The sequence below is a fragment of the Dermacentor albipictus genome, chromosome 10, assembly GCF_038994185.2.
Source record: "Dermacentor albipictus isolate Rhodes 1998 colony chromosome 10, USDA_Dalb.pri_finalv2, whole genome shotgun sequence".
Taxonomy (NCBI): Eukaryota; Metazoa; Arthropoda; class Arachnida; order Ixodida; family Ixodidae; genus Dermacentor; species Dermacentor albipictus.
In genome coordinates, this window is record NC_091830.1 from 9,789,629 (window position 1) to 9,808,017 (window position 18,389).

At 42.5% G+C, this 18,389-nt stretch overlaps 1 protein-coding gene across 4 annotated transcripts in view; it reads right to left on the reverse strand.

Annotated features, from left to right (window-relative positions):
* Positions 1–1,550: 1,550 nt before the first annotated feature.
* The window catches only part of LOC135917902 (zinc finger protein 541-like), a 33,294-nt gene continuing 16,455 nt past the window's right edge, over positions 1,551–18,389 (reverse strand). For all 4 annotated transcript variants that reach the window (XM_065451522.2, XM_065451521.2, XM_065451520.2 and 1 more), the window contains 9 exons: positions 16,983–17,942; positions 10,478–10,721; positions 9,425–9,560; positions 8,695–8,744; positions 7,140–7,220; positions 5,652–5,755; positions 4,835–4,999; positions 4,011–4,270; positions 1,551–1,933 (listed from right to left, as the gene is read on the reverse strand). In XM_065451522.2, the coding sequence (XP_065307594.2) occupies positions 1,846–1,933; positions 4,011–4,270; positions 4,835–4,999; positions 5,652–5,755; positions 7,140–7,220; positions 8,695–8,744; positions 9,425–9,560; positions 10,478–10,721; positions 16,983–17,942 (2,088 nt within the window). In that variant the 3' untranslated portion in view covers positions 1,551–1,845. The remainder of the gene's footprint in view (positions 1,934–4,010; positions 4,271–4,834; positions 5,000–5,651; positions 5,756–7,139; positions 7,221–8,694; positions 8,745–9,424; positions 9,561–10,477; positions 10,722–16,982; positions 17,943–18,389) is intronic.

Consider the following 18,389-nt stretch of genomic DNA (forward strand, 5'->3'; position numbering starts at 1 on the left):
TGCCAGCCTCGCATGCCTCTCTCCCGTCTCCCTTCCACTCTTCTGAAGCACGAGTCCAACAGTGCTGACCGAGAAGGGGTGGAAGGGAGAAAGCGCGAGAGGGTGTGACTGCGATGAAGTCATGCTGTGCAGGATCAAGAAATTAAAGAGTGTTCAAGGAGAAAGAAAGAAAGAAAGGATTCCAAGACTTTCAAGGACCTGTGCACACCCTGCATAATATTCGATTGAATATTCGCACAAGCCTACTGCAACCATGCTTATTAATACCAGCACCCACTCGCCCAACTTTCAGCACTAGTTCCTAGAAATGTTCATGATACAAATATACGACAAATATACGACAAGTGTAGTGCGACAGTAGCCAAACATGTGCATAATTTAATTTGACAAGCAAACGCTTGGCTATCATTGTGCAAGTTCATGTACCATATTTTTTTTTTCTTCATCTACAGTCTTGTAACCTGCAGGGCAATGATGCCTGCAATCAGCAATATGAAGGGATGGCGATTGCCACTTTGAATGAGGCATTCACAACATCCAGCCTGTTTAGGGCCCTCTCAAAATAAATTCATTTTTTGTTAATCTGAACAAGCTATAAAAATTTTCAAGCAAAAAGGCTTGTACATGACACTGCATTTAGAAATGTCCCAAGCCTTCCCATTCTCCTGGATTAGATAAATGCCTATATTTACACGCCTTGTTGAACACTGGTTGTTAACAGTAGCTGTGATAGATGGCAGCATCATTTCCATTGCAGTGGAATAAAATTTTTTTTTTACCAACATTGCTGCATACGACGGCGACTTCAGATTTGTAGTGGACAAAAAAGAAGGCAAATAAAGTGCCCACAAATGTGGCATTTAATTGAACCCACAGCGAAATGCTACCTTTGTGCAAAAGAATCAGTAGTATAGCTGGGAGAATTATATACATATAGCATTTATATTTATACAGCACTTGGCACTTCAGGACTTACTACACTTTTAATACACAGTGTCCGTCAAAACTTAAAAAAAAAAAAATCAACTGCAGCTTTTTCAAACGGCATTTTACACTAAAAGCAACTATTTACACTTTCAGCATTGGTGTCCACATGTTGCAATTTCCAAGCTATGTATATCACATAGAGTAGGCAAGTTGTGGGAAGCCCTAGCACAACGCCTAGCAACAGGCCTAGTCATTTGAGAGATGGCTCCTACACTTTTGACAAGGACTGTACGGCTACTACCTGCATGGTGATGTGGATGTGATACCTAGAAGTGAAACAAAGCACAGCAAACGTACCAAAGTGAACATATGACTACGTATAACTACATAACTAAAGGCAAGCTTTGTTAAAAGGTTTGTGTGCTATGCAGTGCGTTGGCTCCATGCAATCGCTGGTTACGCAAGTTTAACGTGTTCCTGTAGACTTGCAAGGAGGAAAGGTTTTGTTTCATGCTGCATCACTGTAAATAAACTCGCATAGTAGCTTCCTTTCGTGACTGCACTGAGGCAACACTTCAGAGGAAAGAAACAAATAGGAGTCATTCAATTGGAGCCAACAGTGGTCAACAGCATATCTTCTCTTCTTTAATCTGTGGAGAATGCGCGTCGCGAGTACAAAAATAACGAGACCCGCCGGACGGCCTTGGCAACGGGATCGTTACGACTCCCCCAATTAAAAAGAATGACGAAGAACCTAGTATTTACAAGCCATGTACAGAGAAGACGACACGGGGCAAGGGGGGGGGGACGGGGACGGTGGGCCAGAACCAATGGCCAGGACGTTGAGCAATTGCAGCAAATGTGGCAGCAGCAGCAGCAGCAGCGGGGGGGGGGCACCAGCAGTGCTGCCGCCGGTGCTCAGAACTCGAAGCGACTGCTGGCCACCGACCGAGGGGCTCCGTGGCTCTTCATGTGGGCGTTGCGGCTTTTTACTTTGGCAAACACCCTGCGCACATTGCACACACCAAACTGTGGCACATCCACATTTACATGTGGAAGCATAATACCTTATATACCTCTTGTTCTTCCGAGCATGCATGTTACCCACTTTTATAAGGATATCACCAATCACAAGCCTGTTCCAGGTTTACAGGTGTATTTATGGAAACGGTGGACATTAATGCAAGGAATGGCAAAGCCCAGGGAGCTGATTAAAAAGATTCCCTAATTAACTTTCAAATTATTCACTTTAGGGCACATGCTCCAATTGAAAATTTGAAGCCAAGTGGCGGTGAAGTTATGTCTGCTTAGCAATGCTAAAAGCATCACCATTTTGTAGATATCTGGCCTTAAAATGTATAACAAAACACGTGGGAGTTGCAGCTAATAACTTGCCAGAAGTGTGCACCAAGCAGTTTGGAACAATCTGAACTGTAACACCAATATGTTTTTCTGCAGATTTTGGAGGTGGATATCTCAAAAATGGCACTAGTCTTAAATTTCTGCTAGGCAGACATGACTTCACTACTGTCTGGCTTGAATTACAATCGGAGTGTGTCTTAAAGTGAATAATTAATGCATGCATGTGGGGATAAAGTGGGGAAAAGACCCCTAGATTGAGTTCATAACCGGCACAACTATTTCTGCATACAAACATTCATGGCAAGTTTAGATAGACAAATGGTAAGTGAAATATACTGCTGCACCTTCTACTCTGAAACATTTATGTGTCCCAAAGAATTGTGCAGTAGATTTTTAAAAATATAATTTTACACAATTTCTGATACATCAATGTAGTCATCTTCAAGATACTCCTCCATTAGACACACTACACTGGTGTCACCTCTTCCACAGAGTACCAGTTTGTATTTGGGGAACAAAAAAAAATGGTGCACGGGGCTAAATCTGGCGAGTAGGAATGGCGTTCCAGCTCAGTGATATAATTGCGTGCCAAAAACTCTGGCGCTATCAGTTTAGATTGTGCAGGGACATTATTGTGGTGCAGAATCCAGTGCCCCTCTTTCTAAAAATTTGGTCTCGCACGCCATGTTTGGGACACTTCAGGACCTCGATGTGGAAGGCTGCATTGAAAGTTTGCCATTCAGGTATAAACTTGTGCTCGATTCCACGGCAGTCAAATCAAAATGACCGATTTTTGCTTTTCTTTCTTCCACACTTTACTTGGCCTTGGCTCACCATTCTTTTTCCACTTCTTGCTCTGCAACTTTAGCTTGATGTCGTATTTGCAATTTACCATCGCTGGTGATGACCCTTTGCAGGGATTGATCGTGGTCATCTGAAGTTTTCCAATTAATGCAACATCCCTTCTGTCACAACTCTTACTCAAGATTTGGCAGTTCCAGCATGATCTTGGCACAAACCTTTCTCATTTCCAAATTTTCAGTAAGAACCTGGTAAGTGGGCAACTTTCCTAAACCAAGTGCTTCTACCATCATTGTAACAGTCATTTGGCAGTAACTGAGCACAAGGGAATGCACATCTCTACGTTTTCATCTTTGGACAAGATGGAGGGGCAGCCTGATCTTGCATCGTGCCTGGATTCATGCCTTCCCTAAAACCCTGGATTCACGTGAAACCATTCTTTTCTTTAAGGCATCCTTTCCACAGGCTTTCTGAAACATTTGATGAATTTTCTGCACCAATGTCTAATTTCACGAGAAATTTGACATTGATCTTTTGTTCCGTCTGCTTGTCGATCTCCGTTTAGGCAAAAAATAAACAATGCATTGCACAAGAAGTGCGTGGATAAAGTTCTGCCTTGTCATAGAGCAATCCAGCTTGTGCTGGAGGTCAACCGGGTCCTTCCGAGTTGAAAGAGTGATGCCGCCACACCCTCTTCCACTTTTTTATCGACTCGCTGCATGAACTGCTGAGACACACCTTGTATGTTGTGGTCAAGCAGCAGGGTTATATGTAGGAAAGAAAAAACTAAGAGGGTCAGTACTTGTGGAGTTCCTCAAGTACATCAAGGCAGCCCAAGAAATGAGAACAAACTAGGGAATGAGTTTTCGCCCAATCACTTCACTACTCTGACATAACTTAGTCCGAGTCACATGACTCACCTTCCACAGAGTCTGCACGGAAACTCCTGCGGCGGCTCACAGGGTTGCACAGGTTCCGACGAGGGCACAGTTGGCTTGGCCATGGCTGCAGGCATGGCTGAGGGGCTACCAGCCATTTCCTCCATGTCGTCTTCCTCCGGTGCCGCTTGGTCAAGCTCACGTCGCCGCCGCAAACACCGCAGCCGCCGGTACTCCTCAGGTGCCACTTTCTTCCACACATAGTAAAACTCTACACACTGCTGTACATTCTTGGTTCCAACCTGCAACATGACGCACAACGGTCGCTGAATCAGAAGGATCATGAAAGCATAAATTCACTCCAATGCTCGGCATGGCTGGCATAGAAGCAATGCCAAAGTGGTAATCTTAAGTTTAAATAAAACACAGAATGGGTATGAATAAAAGTCGTAAAGCATTCATAAAGCAAACTCGAAAGGCGGCTCCAAGTTAATTTCTTTAAAACTAAAAGGTTTCACTAAAAGGTTACTAAGCTGTACATCACAATATGCCATGTCATGCTCGCGAGGTTGGTGGACAAATTTGATCATGCTTTATTTTTACTAGGCACTAAAGAATAGTGACTGGCAGTGGACATTTCATAGTCACCGGACACCATAGATTTAGAGTTGTGTAGGTGTTCATAGACTGAGGCAGTACGGCCATAAAAGAAAGACGGACCAGTATCGCATCAGCAAGAAATGCAGCACGTTTCTTTTCCACGCAGCAGTGAAGACAGTGGCAGCAAACTGCAGGACAAAGCGTACAGCAAGTGGATGCCAAGTGGATACCGAACGGTTGCAAAATAGATGTTCCAACGGACAGACCTTGGTGGCCACGTGCAGGAAGTCCTTGTCGAAAGTGGCCAGCCCGTCCTGGAAGCGCTCCATCTCCTCGCGGCTCCAGCGGTGGCACTCAGGGTAGCGGTACGTCAGCAATGGGTGTCCACCAGGCAGCCGTGGTTCCCGTTCCATCAACCGCAATGTTGCCTCCTGTGCACCACGATGCAAGTACCTTGAAAGGCACCCTCAGACTGTCGGCTGTTTTTACAGTGAACGGCAATTGTCAGCAAGAAAATGGGCCGATTATGTTTATTTGCTTGTAACAGTTCAGCTCAGGCATGACAACACAAGATGTGAAAAAAGAAAAGGAGAAAAAAAAAACATTATCCAAACAGGTAGACTGAATTAACAGGGACACTTAATGACATGAACCGACCTGAAACTGCATATCTCAATAGGCTTTTTGTCTCTGCATTCTATAAATAGTAGCTGTCTTTTTTTTTCCTAGCTCTTCATAAAGTGAGCACAATTTGCAACATTTTCCTCACATAAAGCCCCTAAGCAAAGCATTACAATTGGACTAAATACATTGCAAAGCAACAACACACACTATGGCAAGCCCTGTAGTGAATGACAGAGCGCGCCTAAGCAAGTTTTTTAGAAGACCGTAGCATATCTTAATTTCTGTAACTAACAGCCGTTGAAAGACTACTAGCTGCCAAGGCTGTGAATGAAGCCTAGGGGCTCTCTAGGCAAACAGGTGTCAAGATTACTCGTGGAGTTGGGTCAGTTGGGTCTGGGAATTTTAGTGGCAGTACTAGACTGACCCAACTATGCACCGGTATCAGAAAATTGCACTTGCCTGCAGATTTCCCTGGCAGAGTGCCAAAATGTGGAAGGCATACTCTCGGTTCCGGCCCCCACCAGGGATGGCCGCACAGCACGCCAACTCCAGGTAGTTCTCCACTACAGCCCAAAAGTTGCAGTGAGGTCAGCGATATAATTGTTGCACAGTTACTTAACATGCTGTTTTTCAACACTCAGACACACCTGGCCTCAGCCTATTAAAATGCGCTCTCAACTTCAAAAAAAAGGAATCAAGTGATTTTGTGGGGATGAAGTCTTTCGCGTCTCCCAGTGTTAGTCTTCCCTGCACGGTTTTTGTGTCTTCCAATGTTCAGCTTTCTCGTGCTACGCACAGGTGATAGTAGAAGTCGCTGTCAAAGTTGTGCAGCTATGACAAGAGACCGTGCAAGCGTTTCGAGTGCGAGGGTTTCGAGTGCTTCTTTCCCTTTGGCTGTGGAATTGAAGTTCAACTTCTATGTTGTAGTACTTCTGCACCATTCTTGCCAAATTTCACAATAAATTTTATATTGATCCTCTGTTCCGTATGCTTGCCGATCTCCATTTCGACATACTAAAAAATGAGTTACACAAAAAGTGCTCGCATAAAATTCTGTCTAGTGGTACAGTAATACAGCTCGTACTAGAGGTCAAGTGACTCCTTCCGAGTGAAAAAGAGAGGCACCACTACTCTCCCATTTTTTTTTACATGTCACTGCATGCATTAAATACTGGGACAGACCTAATGTGCTGTGGTCAAGAGCCTCAATTACATGCAGGAAAGAAGAAACTAAGACGGTCAGTACTTGTGGAATCAAGAATGCCAGAAACTCTGGCACTATGAATAGCCTCTTTCATTTTGAATTCAAAGTTTACCATTCCTTGTATGTATTTTGGGGTAGCTGTCATTGCTGAAATAAGAGTAATGAATGCCCCTTCTGTGTTTACATTACCAAGTTTTCGGGTTACTCTGTTATCAAGAGCACTCAAGACCCGTCAAGTTCCGTACATGTCCAGAACACATAGGGACCTTGGAAATCGTTCACCTCATCAGAAGAGACAAAAAAGTTGGCGATGCAGACAAAAGAGCAGGCAAACAATACACGGCACTGACCTGCAGATTTGGTTTAAGTAAGCACTTAATGCGTGTCTGCTCTCCTGCTAATCTTGGTGTTTGAGTGCTCTCTAATTATACCTAGTTTGCTTTAGCAGGAGTATGTTGCAATTATGGTGAATTAAACAAAAAGGTCCAATCTAATCAGGTTTATCTGGGAACACACACATATTCACACTACACAATAGTGGTGTGGGTCGATAAAGAAAAGGAATCTTATAGTAAGTAAAAGAAGAAAAATAATTTGTCCTATCCATTGTACATATGTATTTCGGTCTACTCAAAAAGGACAAAAATTGCAGTGGGGTTGTATAAATTACTACAGAGAGTGAATTGTCACCAAATGTGCAGGAAACTTATCTCAGTGTATTCCATTTCAATTCTACTACGAACCTTCATCGTCAGCCAAGTGGTCTCCAATGCGTGGATCCCAGACGAGGTCAGCATGGTGCTGAGACTTCAATGCTTCTTCGGCTGAAACGAAAACAATGACAAAATAAACAGTAAGGGAAATCGTGAACTGCCTAGATGTCATGACCTGTACAGTCATGACATGCAAGACTGAGCAGAGCACTCTTTACTTGTTATGCAACATCTTCACAGATTATAACTAGAACTTTGTCATTAAGTGGATTGTTTGACTGTCTGGTACAGGTAAATCAATGCCAAACACAGAAAAAAAAGAAGTGGCAAGAATGCTATTAAAAGGTCCAAAGCATGAAGTGTTCCAAGTGTTATCACTGAGTATTTACTACATAGCCCATAGGTACTATCCATATCAAAGAGCCATGGTGATGACTAGAGACAGGCACACATTCAATAGTGATGAAGAGCCTTAACATCACACATTGACCTGGAGTTCTTACAAAAATCAATGGCTGTCTTTGTGTTAAAGCAATGATCCACCCTCAGAAAAGAAAAAGTACCACACATAGATACAAAGTTGTGGACAACGAATGTGTCAAATGAGGAAATAAGTTTTGAGGGACATAAAGAGAAATACAAAATCATTTTAGATTGATAAGGTACTAGTCAAAAGCTGTTCTCGTTAATTTCGCAATGACAGGCTGTATGTTAGAAGAAAAAAATGGAGGTCAAACTTCAACTCGTAAATTTTGTGCCGAAACCCCCCGCGCTGATATTTCAGTGTAACATCGTGGATTTCAAAGCATCTTCTCACATCTGGGTCATTGTGGCGGACTGAAGGTCATTGAAACTAGCCAAGTTTATTCTTTGGCTCTCTTAGAATATAATGCAGTCTATCTCCATCAATAAAAAGGTAACTATGCCTGAGCAGAGGTAGTGAAAAGCAGTGACTTCGCAGCGAGCCAGTGTGGAAACTTGAAGGTGGCGTCTCAACCAGTCTTTCTTACTTTTTATCTTTTCTGGCTTACAATGTCTTCTTTCATGGTTAGAGTGAATTTTTTTTTATTCCGAAGAAGGGTAATGTACTAACATAGCTTGAACAGACTCTCTTAGCGCCCCTTAAAGACAGCCGAGGCCGTACCAAACTTCCTACGGCTGCAGTTTCCCACATAACGAACTACATGCGACATCATACAAAGCACCAGAAGAACGTTGACCTACAAGACAACATCCCCCCAAAATATATGCTGACAAGAAAGTGCTCTAATGCTGACTAAGTATGCACTAACTGTGGGGATCACCATGTACACATCTTTTTACAGTGTCTTTTATCCTTTCCTCAGGCTGCATGGGTAGCAGCAGCACAATGATGATTATGAAATGATGAGTCAGAATGTAATTCATCAGGACTTGCATGAAATTGTGCTGTGTTACAGCACTGGCACAGCAAAGTTTGGCTTAATGGCCAACTTATGACAGTGCAAAAAAATTTTCACTATATTGTATTCTTTATAAACAGCCTTTTGCTACAGTGGAATAAAAGCCCAACTACAAGTGTTCTTGTCAAGAACTACGAACTCACCATCTAAAGGGGGCAACCGGGCTTGGAACTGGGGACCAACATTGACATGCCTGGGTGACAGAAACACAGAACAATTAGAATTGAGAGGCATCATAAAAAAAGTTCTGATGCTCATTCCTATGCCCAGCAGGTGTCACGATCACCAGTAACTACAGTACAGTGTCATGACATGTATATTATACGGATGTTTTACTGATGGGTCATACCAGCACATGAGAATTTAAGCAGAAGAGTAGTATTATTTTCAGTCATTTTGACTTCACAACCTTTTGGGGACAGTTCTAAAACAGTTCAGGTCTGCCATTTCTAAAAAGGCTGAGCTGTTAATAGGAATCCATTCTTGTTGTTGCAAGATGTTATACGAATTCACCAGGCCCACTCCCATGTATTATCCTCCATGTGTTGCCAGTATTGCCATATGTTGTGAACTGAACAGTGTAAAAGAAGGCTAGTGCATCAACAGAATAGCAATTTGGACACAGTGGTTAAAGTTCATAACTGTGCACTTGTCTCTTACATTTGTGCCCGTAATTCCTGGCTTTTATCGTATAATCCCCGTAATCCCCGGCTTCTTCGCACTTTTTATTCATGCACAAATAGCTCAACACAGTGGCCCTCCGGTTCCCTAGCTATGTTACCGTTGCTGAAGCATGCTGTCGTTTTCAGGCTAACAACAAGGCTTCAATAAGCGCACCAACAAAATACCTCAGCCTGCAGTGGCCTCACTTACGGAAGGATGTCTGTCTCTGGAGCGAGTTCGCGCTCCTCTTCAGAGAGGGACGCCTCGCACGGACTCTCCAGAGGTGACTGGGGCACCAGACCACTGCCTCCACCACTAGGTGGTGGGTAGGCGGCACTCACCCGATCTGCATGCACAGAGGCACAAGAATGGTTGAAGTAAGCTATCAACAGAGCCCTTCTATTGTAACCTCTGTGTGGCAAGGTTGCGCTGCATTGCTGGAGGAAGGCACAATACGAAAGGAGAAACACATGCACACACATTGGATGAAGCGCACATAACTGTTTTTTGCTCATACATGAAAACTGGAATGTGCTGGATGTTCCACCAATAGCTGTCTTGAATTATTAAATATAGAAGATTTGAAATAGTGAGGATATTTGCTGGCCATATACATAGGTGCAGTAAATGGCAAATGAATGAGATGGTACCTATTGTAGTTGCAGTATAGGAGTCGGCAGGTATAAAAAGCTTAACTGTTTACTAGAAACTCAATGTCTTGCAGACAACTTGCAGATGACCTTCTCTAGCAATGAAAGGAATGCTACAGAAGTGAAGCATGCACATGACAGCACTCAGGGAAATAAGACACCATCACTCGCATTTAACATGGAGAAGACAGAACATAAACATCTTCATGGTGAACATAAGCATCTTTACTGCATCTTTACTACAGCATTTAACCACCACCACTCAGAGTTAAATTTAAATTTTATTTTATCACATTGCTCTTCTGTATTTTGGCGAATGCAAAACACATTACATTACACGTATCGAGCGTGCTATGCTAATTTTCGTATCTGCTCTGAAAAACCAAAACGCAAAGTTGGACTACTCTGCCCCATAGTTATTGCTTTTTTTGCCACAGACAGTTGTCCGCAAGTCTAACACCAGCTCTGAGAGATACAGGCTCAAAATGCTTAGTGAAATATGTTTCCGTTTGAGTTAGCATGTTTCCACACAGCAGGAAAATGCTGTTGAAGAAAAAATTCTTTTTTCCCCCTCTCCAAATCCTTCGCATAGCAAGATGTAGTAAGCACTCACCCCTCGGAGTGATAGCATGAGGTGTGACCGCTCCAGCTGACCGCGGACCTGAGAAGACGTTCCAGAAGAGACCAGAGCCTGACCGGAGTGGGCTGAGCATGGGAGGTGGAGTGTACGGGGGTGGTGAGGTGACCCCAGCAGACCCCTTGCAGCCCCCGGCCTCCCCACAAGGGTCCCAGAGACGAGGAGAGCGCAGCCGACTTGGGAAGCCAATGGCATTGACGTGGGGTGGGATGTACAGGGGCTGCAGCAAGCCATGACAAACAACAGAATTGTCTTACGAGGAAGCTTTAGCTTGGGGCCAACTTCGATTTCCCCATTCAAATACATGTAAAACACAGAAATGGTTTTATGAAACATTTGCTAGACTGATTTAAACGACATTTGTTGCATTTGAGAAAGAAAGCTGAACCATACTAACTGCAGGAAGCAGAATTTCGATTTAGGGCCTCTTGTGTTTTAGGAATTTGCCGAAGATCAGCAAGTGAAAAAAAAATTTTTAAGCACAATGTTTACAAAAATATAACTATGCAGAACAAGATATCTTAGTTCTGCATCTGTCTGAGTATATGAAGCAGACAAATGTGACATTCGGGTACACAGTTTACATGAAAATATTGCCAAGCTTACAAGAGCTTCGCAAAAGTATTACTAACATATGAATGATATATTTCAGAGCAGTGCATATTACATCAGTTTTGTCTGTTACAGATGTCTCTATACAAGCAGTTTACAAAAGTAAATTTGATACATGTGTTATTTAAAATTTTGTGACATTGAACTTTGTAAAAGAATTAATCCTAAATAAAAAAAATCTGCTCCCTACAATCAGCAGATTTGCTTTTACTTTTGAATGCAACAAACCTCATCAACATTGTACATTGGTTGCCAAAAAAAAATGATCTTTTTTGTTCCAAAGTACTCATACAGGAGCACCCGAGGTAAAGCTTCATTTAAAGAGACACTGGCAAGGAACATTAGATTAATGTAAAACGGTGAATTGTACTTCTGGGATACCAGAAAAATCACTCATACTGCGAGTGGAGCAAACCAGAAAAGATGCTTAATTAAATTGTGGTTTTACAAGCAAAAGCCACAATCTCATTATGAGGCACACCGTAACAGGGTACTATGGATTAATTTTGACCACATGGAGTTCCTTAACATGCATCCAGTAAAAGGTACACTGGCATTTTTGCATTTCGCCCCATTGAAATGTGACCGTAGAAAAGATGCTTCGACCCTCTTTTATACGATACCAATTATATGGCCATTCCAGGCGCATCTCTGCCATCGTCGTAAGCTTTTGTATGAAGTCCAAGCACGATAACGTTGTCACCACGCGCCATATACTGTATGTGCAAATGAAACCTGTGAGGGTCACTCAGTGATTGCAGCTCAAGCTCACACGCTCAGGGGGAGAAAGCGGGGTGGAAGCACGCTTGCCTTCCGTCAAGCGCAAGGCACCAGGCAGAGGGGGGCATTCTACTCTGGCAGATTCTGCGTACGGCAAGGCCATGCGGGCGCCATATCTTGAAAGTGATCTACGATGCGAACAAAGTGCGCGGTCATGCAGGCCTCATCTTCAAAGCAATCTGCAATGTCGACAAAGTGGACCGACTCCTAGTAGTTTGTATGTGCTGTGCTTTCGCCGCTTAGTTCGCACTGAAGCGAGAAGCAGCACAAAGGTCAATTCGCTTCCTGCTGCTGCCACGCTTCCTCACTACAGCATTTTGACATCAAGTCTCCACAGTCATTGAGTAAGTGAATGTAGTAATACAACTTTATGCGGCCAAAAAAAGTAGTATACTTACTTTGTATAGCTGTCTACTAATTTGCTATTGCAATCGATGCTTCACCTTCCAGGCAAAACTGTGACATCTTTTTGTTAAAGAAAACACCCTTCAGTATAGAACACCCTTTCAGTAAAGAACACCTTTCAGTAAAAAACACCCTTCAGTAAGAAACACCCTTCAGTAAAAAACACCCTTCAGTAAATAACACCCTTCAGTAAATAACACCTTTCAGTAAATAACACCTTTCAGTAAATAACACGCTTCAGTAAATAACACCCTTCAGTAAAGAACACGCTTCCGTAGAAGGCACTCTTCTGTAAAAGGCACCCTTTTGTAAAAGGCACCCTTCTTTAAAAGATACCTTCTTTAAAAGGTACCTTCTTTAAAGACACTCTTCTTTAAGAGATACCTTTCTGTAATGCCTTCAGGCATTAATCGTATTAGAATAAATAAAGGCAGGCCTGAGCTACCCACACAAGCCCCGCCGATCTTGTGACATTTGGACAGCATCCACAGCGTTTTGATGAGAAAGTAGTTCACCAATGAAAAAGCACAAGGTTGCATTCTAAAGATAAGTTGCAGTGGGTGCACAGCATTGGCTCTTGTTTCGTATCTGGCACACGAGGGGCTCGGTACAGTGCATTGCATACGAAGCAAGCACTCAACTGGGAATCGCTCGACACGTGCCAAAAGAAGTTCCGTCTGAAGTTTTTTCATGCTATTTATTACTCAGCTGTTCAGGTTGATTGCAAAAAGTATGTGCAAGAGCCTTTTTATAGATCCAATCGTGTTGACCATGATCTTAAAGTGCATGAATTCACAACAAAAAGTGAATTGTTTAGAATGTCTTTCTTTCTAAAACCATTAAAGAATGGAATAGACTTCCGAGTGATGTTGCGAGTGTTGAATCAAATGATGCTTTCGTTTTGGTGTTGTAGATGTGCATTGCTAAGGGCTTTGCCTTTTTTTTTGGGGGGGGGGGGGCTTTGCACTTACTCTTCCTAGGAACCCCTCTGTAATGCCTTGGCGCTGTGAGTGCCTTAAATAAATAAATAAATAAATAAATAAATAAATAAATAAATAAATAAATAAATAAATAAATAAATAAATAAGCTGAGTCTGATGAGTGCTTAGAACTTCTGGGCAATAATGGCCAAACACGCAAGAATGCTTGTAAATTGTTGACATTTTTTGTAAACACACAGCACTAAAATTGAGGCAGAACAAGAAGACACAAGCATGTTCTGCCCCATTTTTGTTCGCTACCAATAACTGTACCAACTAGCCCACCTAGTCAGGTTCTTGGGATCATACTAGCAATACCAACACTGCATTTCAGTTGTGAAGGTGACAAAGAGAAATGCCATTGATTTCCTCTGTTAATAAGCAACCTTTCTCTGCTAAATAAATGAAAACAGCATCTTGACTAGTTCAGCAGACTAAAATTTACTGCTGCTAATGGATCTTAAAGGTAAAGTTTTTCTTCAAAAGCTATCTGTGTACCCAGGAACAGAGAAATTTTTTTTGGCATCGGTTGCATTTAAGGAAACTAAATTCTAATGACAGGAGAATATTATGGCCTCACACTACTTTTAGAAAAGTTTCAAGAACACAGAAAATAAAAGTCAATCTACTAGGATTTGAAGTGGATGCACTACTGTGAAATATACTACTAATTTGGGAGCAGGACTTTTGGAGAACTTGCTTAACATTATGACTTCACATAAGCTGTGAACTAATGCATCATATAGCACATGCTCGCTTTAGACAATCAGATAAAATTTACAGGGGACGTGTTATGCACTACCTTAGTGATTTATAGGTAAGGCTGCCGACCAGTTTTAGGTGTCAAGGCAGCTGTTTAAAAGGTATAACTAGAGAAGGTATATAACAAGCCTAAAGTGCAAACTAAAATAGCACACCAAGTGTACACAAATAGTTGCATCATGGACAAACAGGTGCACTATGTGGCAGACAGTAAAAATGACTTGTGAGGTCACACAAGTCAGAAAAAGACGGCAAGGATAGAAACCTGCTGATGTTTCATGGCACTCCTTCAAAAAGCAGTTTTTCTATTTGTGCTGAAAAAAATTCTGCAGTGTCTGCGCACACAATCGCAACCGGGTGTTAGTTCCACTATGCAAGGAAAGTGCAAGGAAAGATGCTACCGTATTTACTCGATTCTAAGCACCCCCTCTTTTTCACAATCGCGATGCCCAAAGTGAGGGGGGGTGCTTAGACTCGAAAAATCTAGAATTAACCCCCCCCTCACTCTTTTCGCTGCGACATCACGATGAGACGGGTGCGAGGAATAAGATATTATTTTGCAAACATTCAAAAGAAAAATCGGCGCAGACAGTGAACCCACCGCTTGTGTCGGATTCCCAGTCACTATCACTGCCACTCGAGTTCATCGCACCGCTTGAACCGCCACTCTCGGTATCCCACAGCATGTCGTCTTCCGTTCTGTCGAAGTGGTTTGTGATCGAGCACTTCTTAAATGATTTGACCACAACGTCCACTTGGACCTTCTTCCAAGCGTCCGGCTGTACGGCGTACTCGCGCCGCGGCCGCCCTGCCACCTCGGGACTCCGAGGCTCCAGCTCGATGACAGAGTGAGCAAGCGCGCTTGGCGGCCTTGGCTACGCACTCTTCCTAACAAACACGAGGGTGCTTAGATTCGCATGCAAAGTTTTTTCCCAATTTTCTTGCGAAAATAGAAGGGCGGTGCTTAGAATCGGGGGGTGCTTAGAATCGCGAAAATACGGTATGTATAAAAGTAGTACAGCGGCATGCGGGACATCTTATCACGACTATCATGTGCATCTTTTGCCATCTGCTGCGATGCAGTAGGCTGCATTAATGCAGCTGTCACTGTTGCCAAGATTAAATAACCTGTTTAATCAGTTTTTTTCTTCTAGTTGCAAAAGAGGGTCAACTAGATAAACGGCGTAATTCAGTAGTGGATGATCACAGTTCTGAGTTTATCTACCGAGGACAAACTGCAACACATTCTTCTGGATGTTATCCCAAGATTGTGATGCACTATTCGTTGGATGGGACCCAAATTACATTGGCATACTCCATCATTATTAAACGATTCTATTTCATTCTTTCTGCCAGTTGTCACTGGCTGGCATGATGCCAAGCATTTATCACCAGCATCAACCACTCACTGCAATGTTCAATAGGAAACCAATAATAATAATAAAGGAATTCTTCCATAATATGGCCCCAGAATTGTGATATGTTTTTATCGCAGTTATACAGTTATAAACAACATGCTTTAATTTTTAATTTACCAATCGAGAATTCTTTTTTAAAAACGTAAGGACAAAAATAAAATTCTACTTCTAATAAGCAAGAAAATTTAAGCATGTGAAATGTAGATATTTGCTCATAAGGAAATCATTCAACCGATTCAAATAAAATTTGTTGCAGTTAAGAGTAAAAGCTCAATTTTAGCAATTGCAGCAAGCAGAACTTACTTATGGCCATATAATTTTTATAAAACATGCCTAAAATTTGCAAGATTAAAACTAAGAACTAAAGTACAATGTTTACAAATTTAAGCCAGCAGCAAAATTAGATATTGCAGTTCTCTAATTGCATCTGCGACAGCATTTCAACTTGACATATTAATATACAAGTACGGCTTGGATGAAATAGTTAATGTTTACCAGGGTATCACAAAAGTTGTACTCAGTAACTTCTGGTATATTACTGAGCAGTGTACAACGTCAATTTTGTCCTGTCTAGATGCCTGAATAGGTACAGTTTACATGTAATGTGTAATAGTGCCTTCTAATGCTTAGTCACGAAGCTTATGCTTCAGTTTCTTAATTTTGTAATTTTCAACTACCTTTGTCAAGAAATCAATATAACTAAAATCAATTCTAACTTGTTTTTAATGCCACCAACACCAAATTGAGTGCAGTGAATGCCAAGCAAAATAAATTCTCTATTCCCATCTACTTAAATAGGTGTTCCCAACTTAATACTTTCTCCTGAAATGATGGATCAGTTCTCCAAGCTGTTTGAAGCATCAGAGAATTCGTAAGCAAGAAAATTAGGAACATAGGACACACAGGACAGGACTGGCACTGGCACTGGCACTGTGAAGGTACAATGCCAGCTCAAACGACGTAACTGAGTCTGTTCACAATTGCTAAACCAAAACCACGCAACTCAGTCTGTTCACAATTGCTAAACCACAGTCACCAACTGGTAATAACAAACAATTACAATTCACTTACAAACTACTCTTATTTCTATTCAATTACTATTCATAAACTATTCACTTACAAATTACAAACTACTCTGTTGGAGATTTTCACTAGTGCCAATTTGCAGTGCTCACAGGAACAATAGAACTTATATGTGTGGTGCCTTCTGTATGCAGACCCATTGACTTACTAAATTTAAGCAGTAGGTGGAGAATAACCTCCAACAATGCTGGTGCATCTTTGCAAGAATGCGTTTACATCATAGAAGACTTGAATTGTAGAAGAATTATGCTGCCTTGTCTGTTGAAGTCTTCTCCGGCATTTCTGCTTTCAGGCTAAACACAACTTTTCATTTACAGTCGAACTTCAATTTAATATTCACGGATATAACGAAGTGAATCAGATATTTCTCAACAATATCAGCACTAGGCATATGCATGTTTATAATGACTATAGTTTCAGAAAAAAAAGTGGAGATCTCACCTCTGGTCTGTGTTTCCGTCGGCTCCGCAAGGGGCACGTTGGAATAGGGCTTAAAAACACGTCGTCATCATCACATTCTGCAGCTCGGCATGAAGACACTTCTTCAGTGCCTTCCACAGGTTTCTTCGGGTCCAAAGAACCCTCCAGAGCTTCGGCAGGTTGAGTGCTACCAACATCTGGTGCAACCGGATGCCTTGTAGGCGGCGGAGTGTTTGAGTGCACTATTGTCGACACTGTCGTTGCCACAGTATTCTCTACAGTCCTGTGCACAGTTAAAGTTTCCACAGATTGCTGAATGTCCATTTGTTCATAAGTCGGCTCAGACTTGATCTCCTTGGTATCGACGAGCGGCGGTGAGTCCGGCACGCACACCACTTCGTGGCCAAAGCTCGCCTGGGACTGCACCAGACTTGTCACTGGAGACCGTCCGAGTCCGCCGTGGCGTGGTGAGTGGTTGTCGACAAAACTGCACAGGTCTTTGTTTGGCTTCTCTTCTTCCTCATCAAATGCGTTGCTAATAGCTGCAAACACATCCTCGTGCTGATGGGAGTCACCGTATGACATGCCAGACTGCATGCCATCAGGAGATGGCACAAGTGAGCTCCGAGACGATGCCACCAGCCCCTGCAGCTGCTCAAAGGAAGGCAGAGGTTCGAGTCCTGGGTCAGAGCCCACCCTAGAAGTGCGTCGAGGTCCCAGTAGGAGGTCAGCAAGGAGACCGCTGCTGCCTTCGAAGGCCAAGTGGTCCGAGTCAGAGTGGCGTCGACGCTCGTTGTTGGTACTCGTCAACAATGGACGAGCTGGTCTTATGGCCCATGTATTCAGAGGTGGGAGCAGAGGCACAGGGCGTTGTTGGCTTGGCGCAGCAGATGTGGCGACTTCGTCTGGCTGTAGAATAGCCATGTTTGACCTGCTTACTGTAGCAGGTTCCATGGATGACTGGCACGTTCCTTGAAGGCCCTGGAAGAATAAGATGCCAGAACTTCAGCAAAACTATGGGCACCTATGCAAGGCGGGGCAAGGTTTGCCACATGTATTTGCAAATATCTCGGACAGTTCAACCGCATGAAGTCAGCTATGATGTGAAGACTGTCTGCCCGAAAAAAAAAAAGAACAAGACATGTATTTAAAGAATTGCTGTTTTTAATCGTCACAAATAGATAAGAGTACTGCTCAATTTCAGCACCGTGACAATGACTCAATTATAGGAAAACTGCTAGGAAAAATTGCATAGCATCCGTGATTGGAGTGTGGATATCAGGTGCATAATGGGTTTTACTAGACAATTTTAAAGCAGTTTTTTTTTTCCTCTTGCAACTATTGCAATTTATGGAAGACAGCAAGGAATCCATGTTTTGACGGGCATAATAACACAACATCCACACTTCTAATTGTGGTTGAAATGCT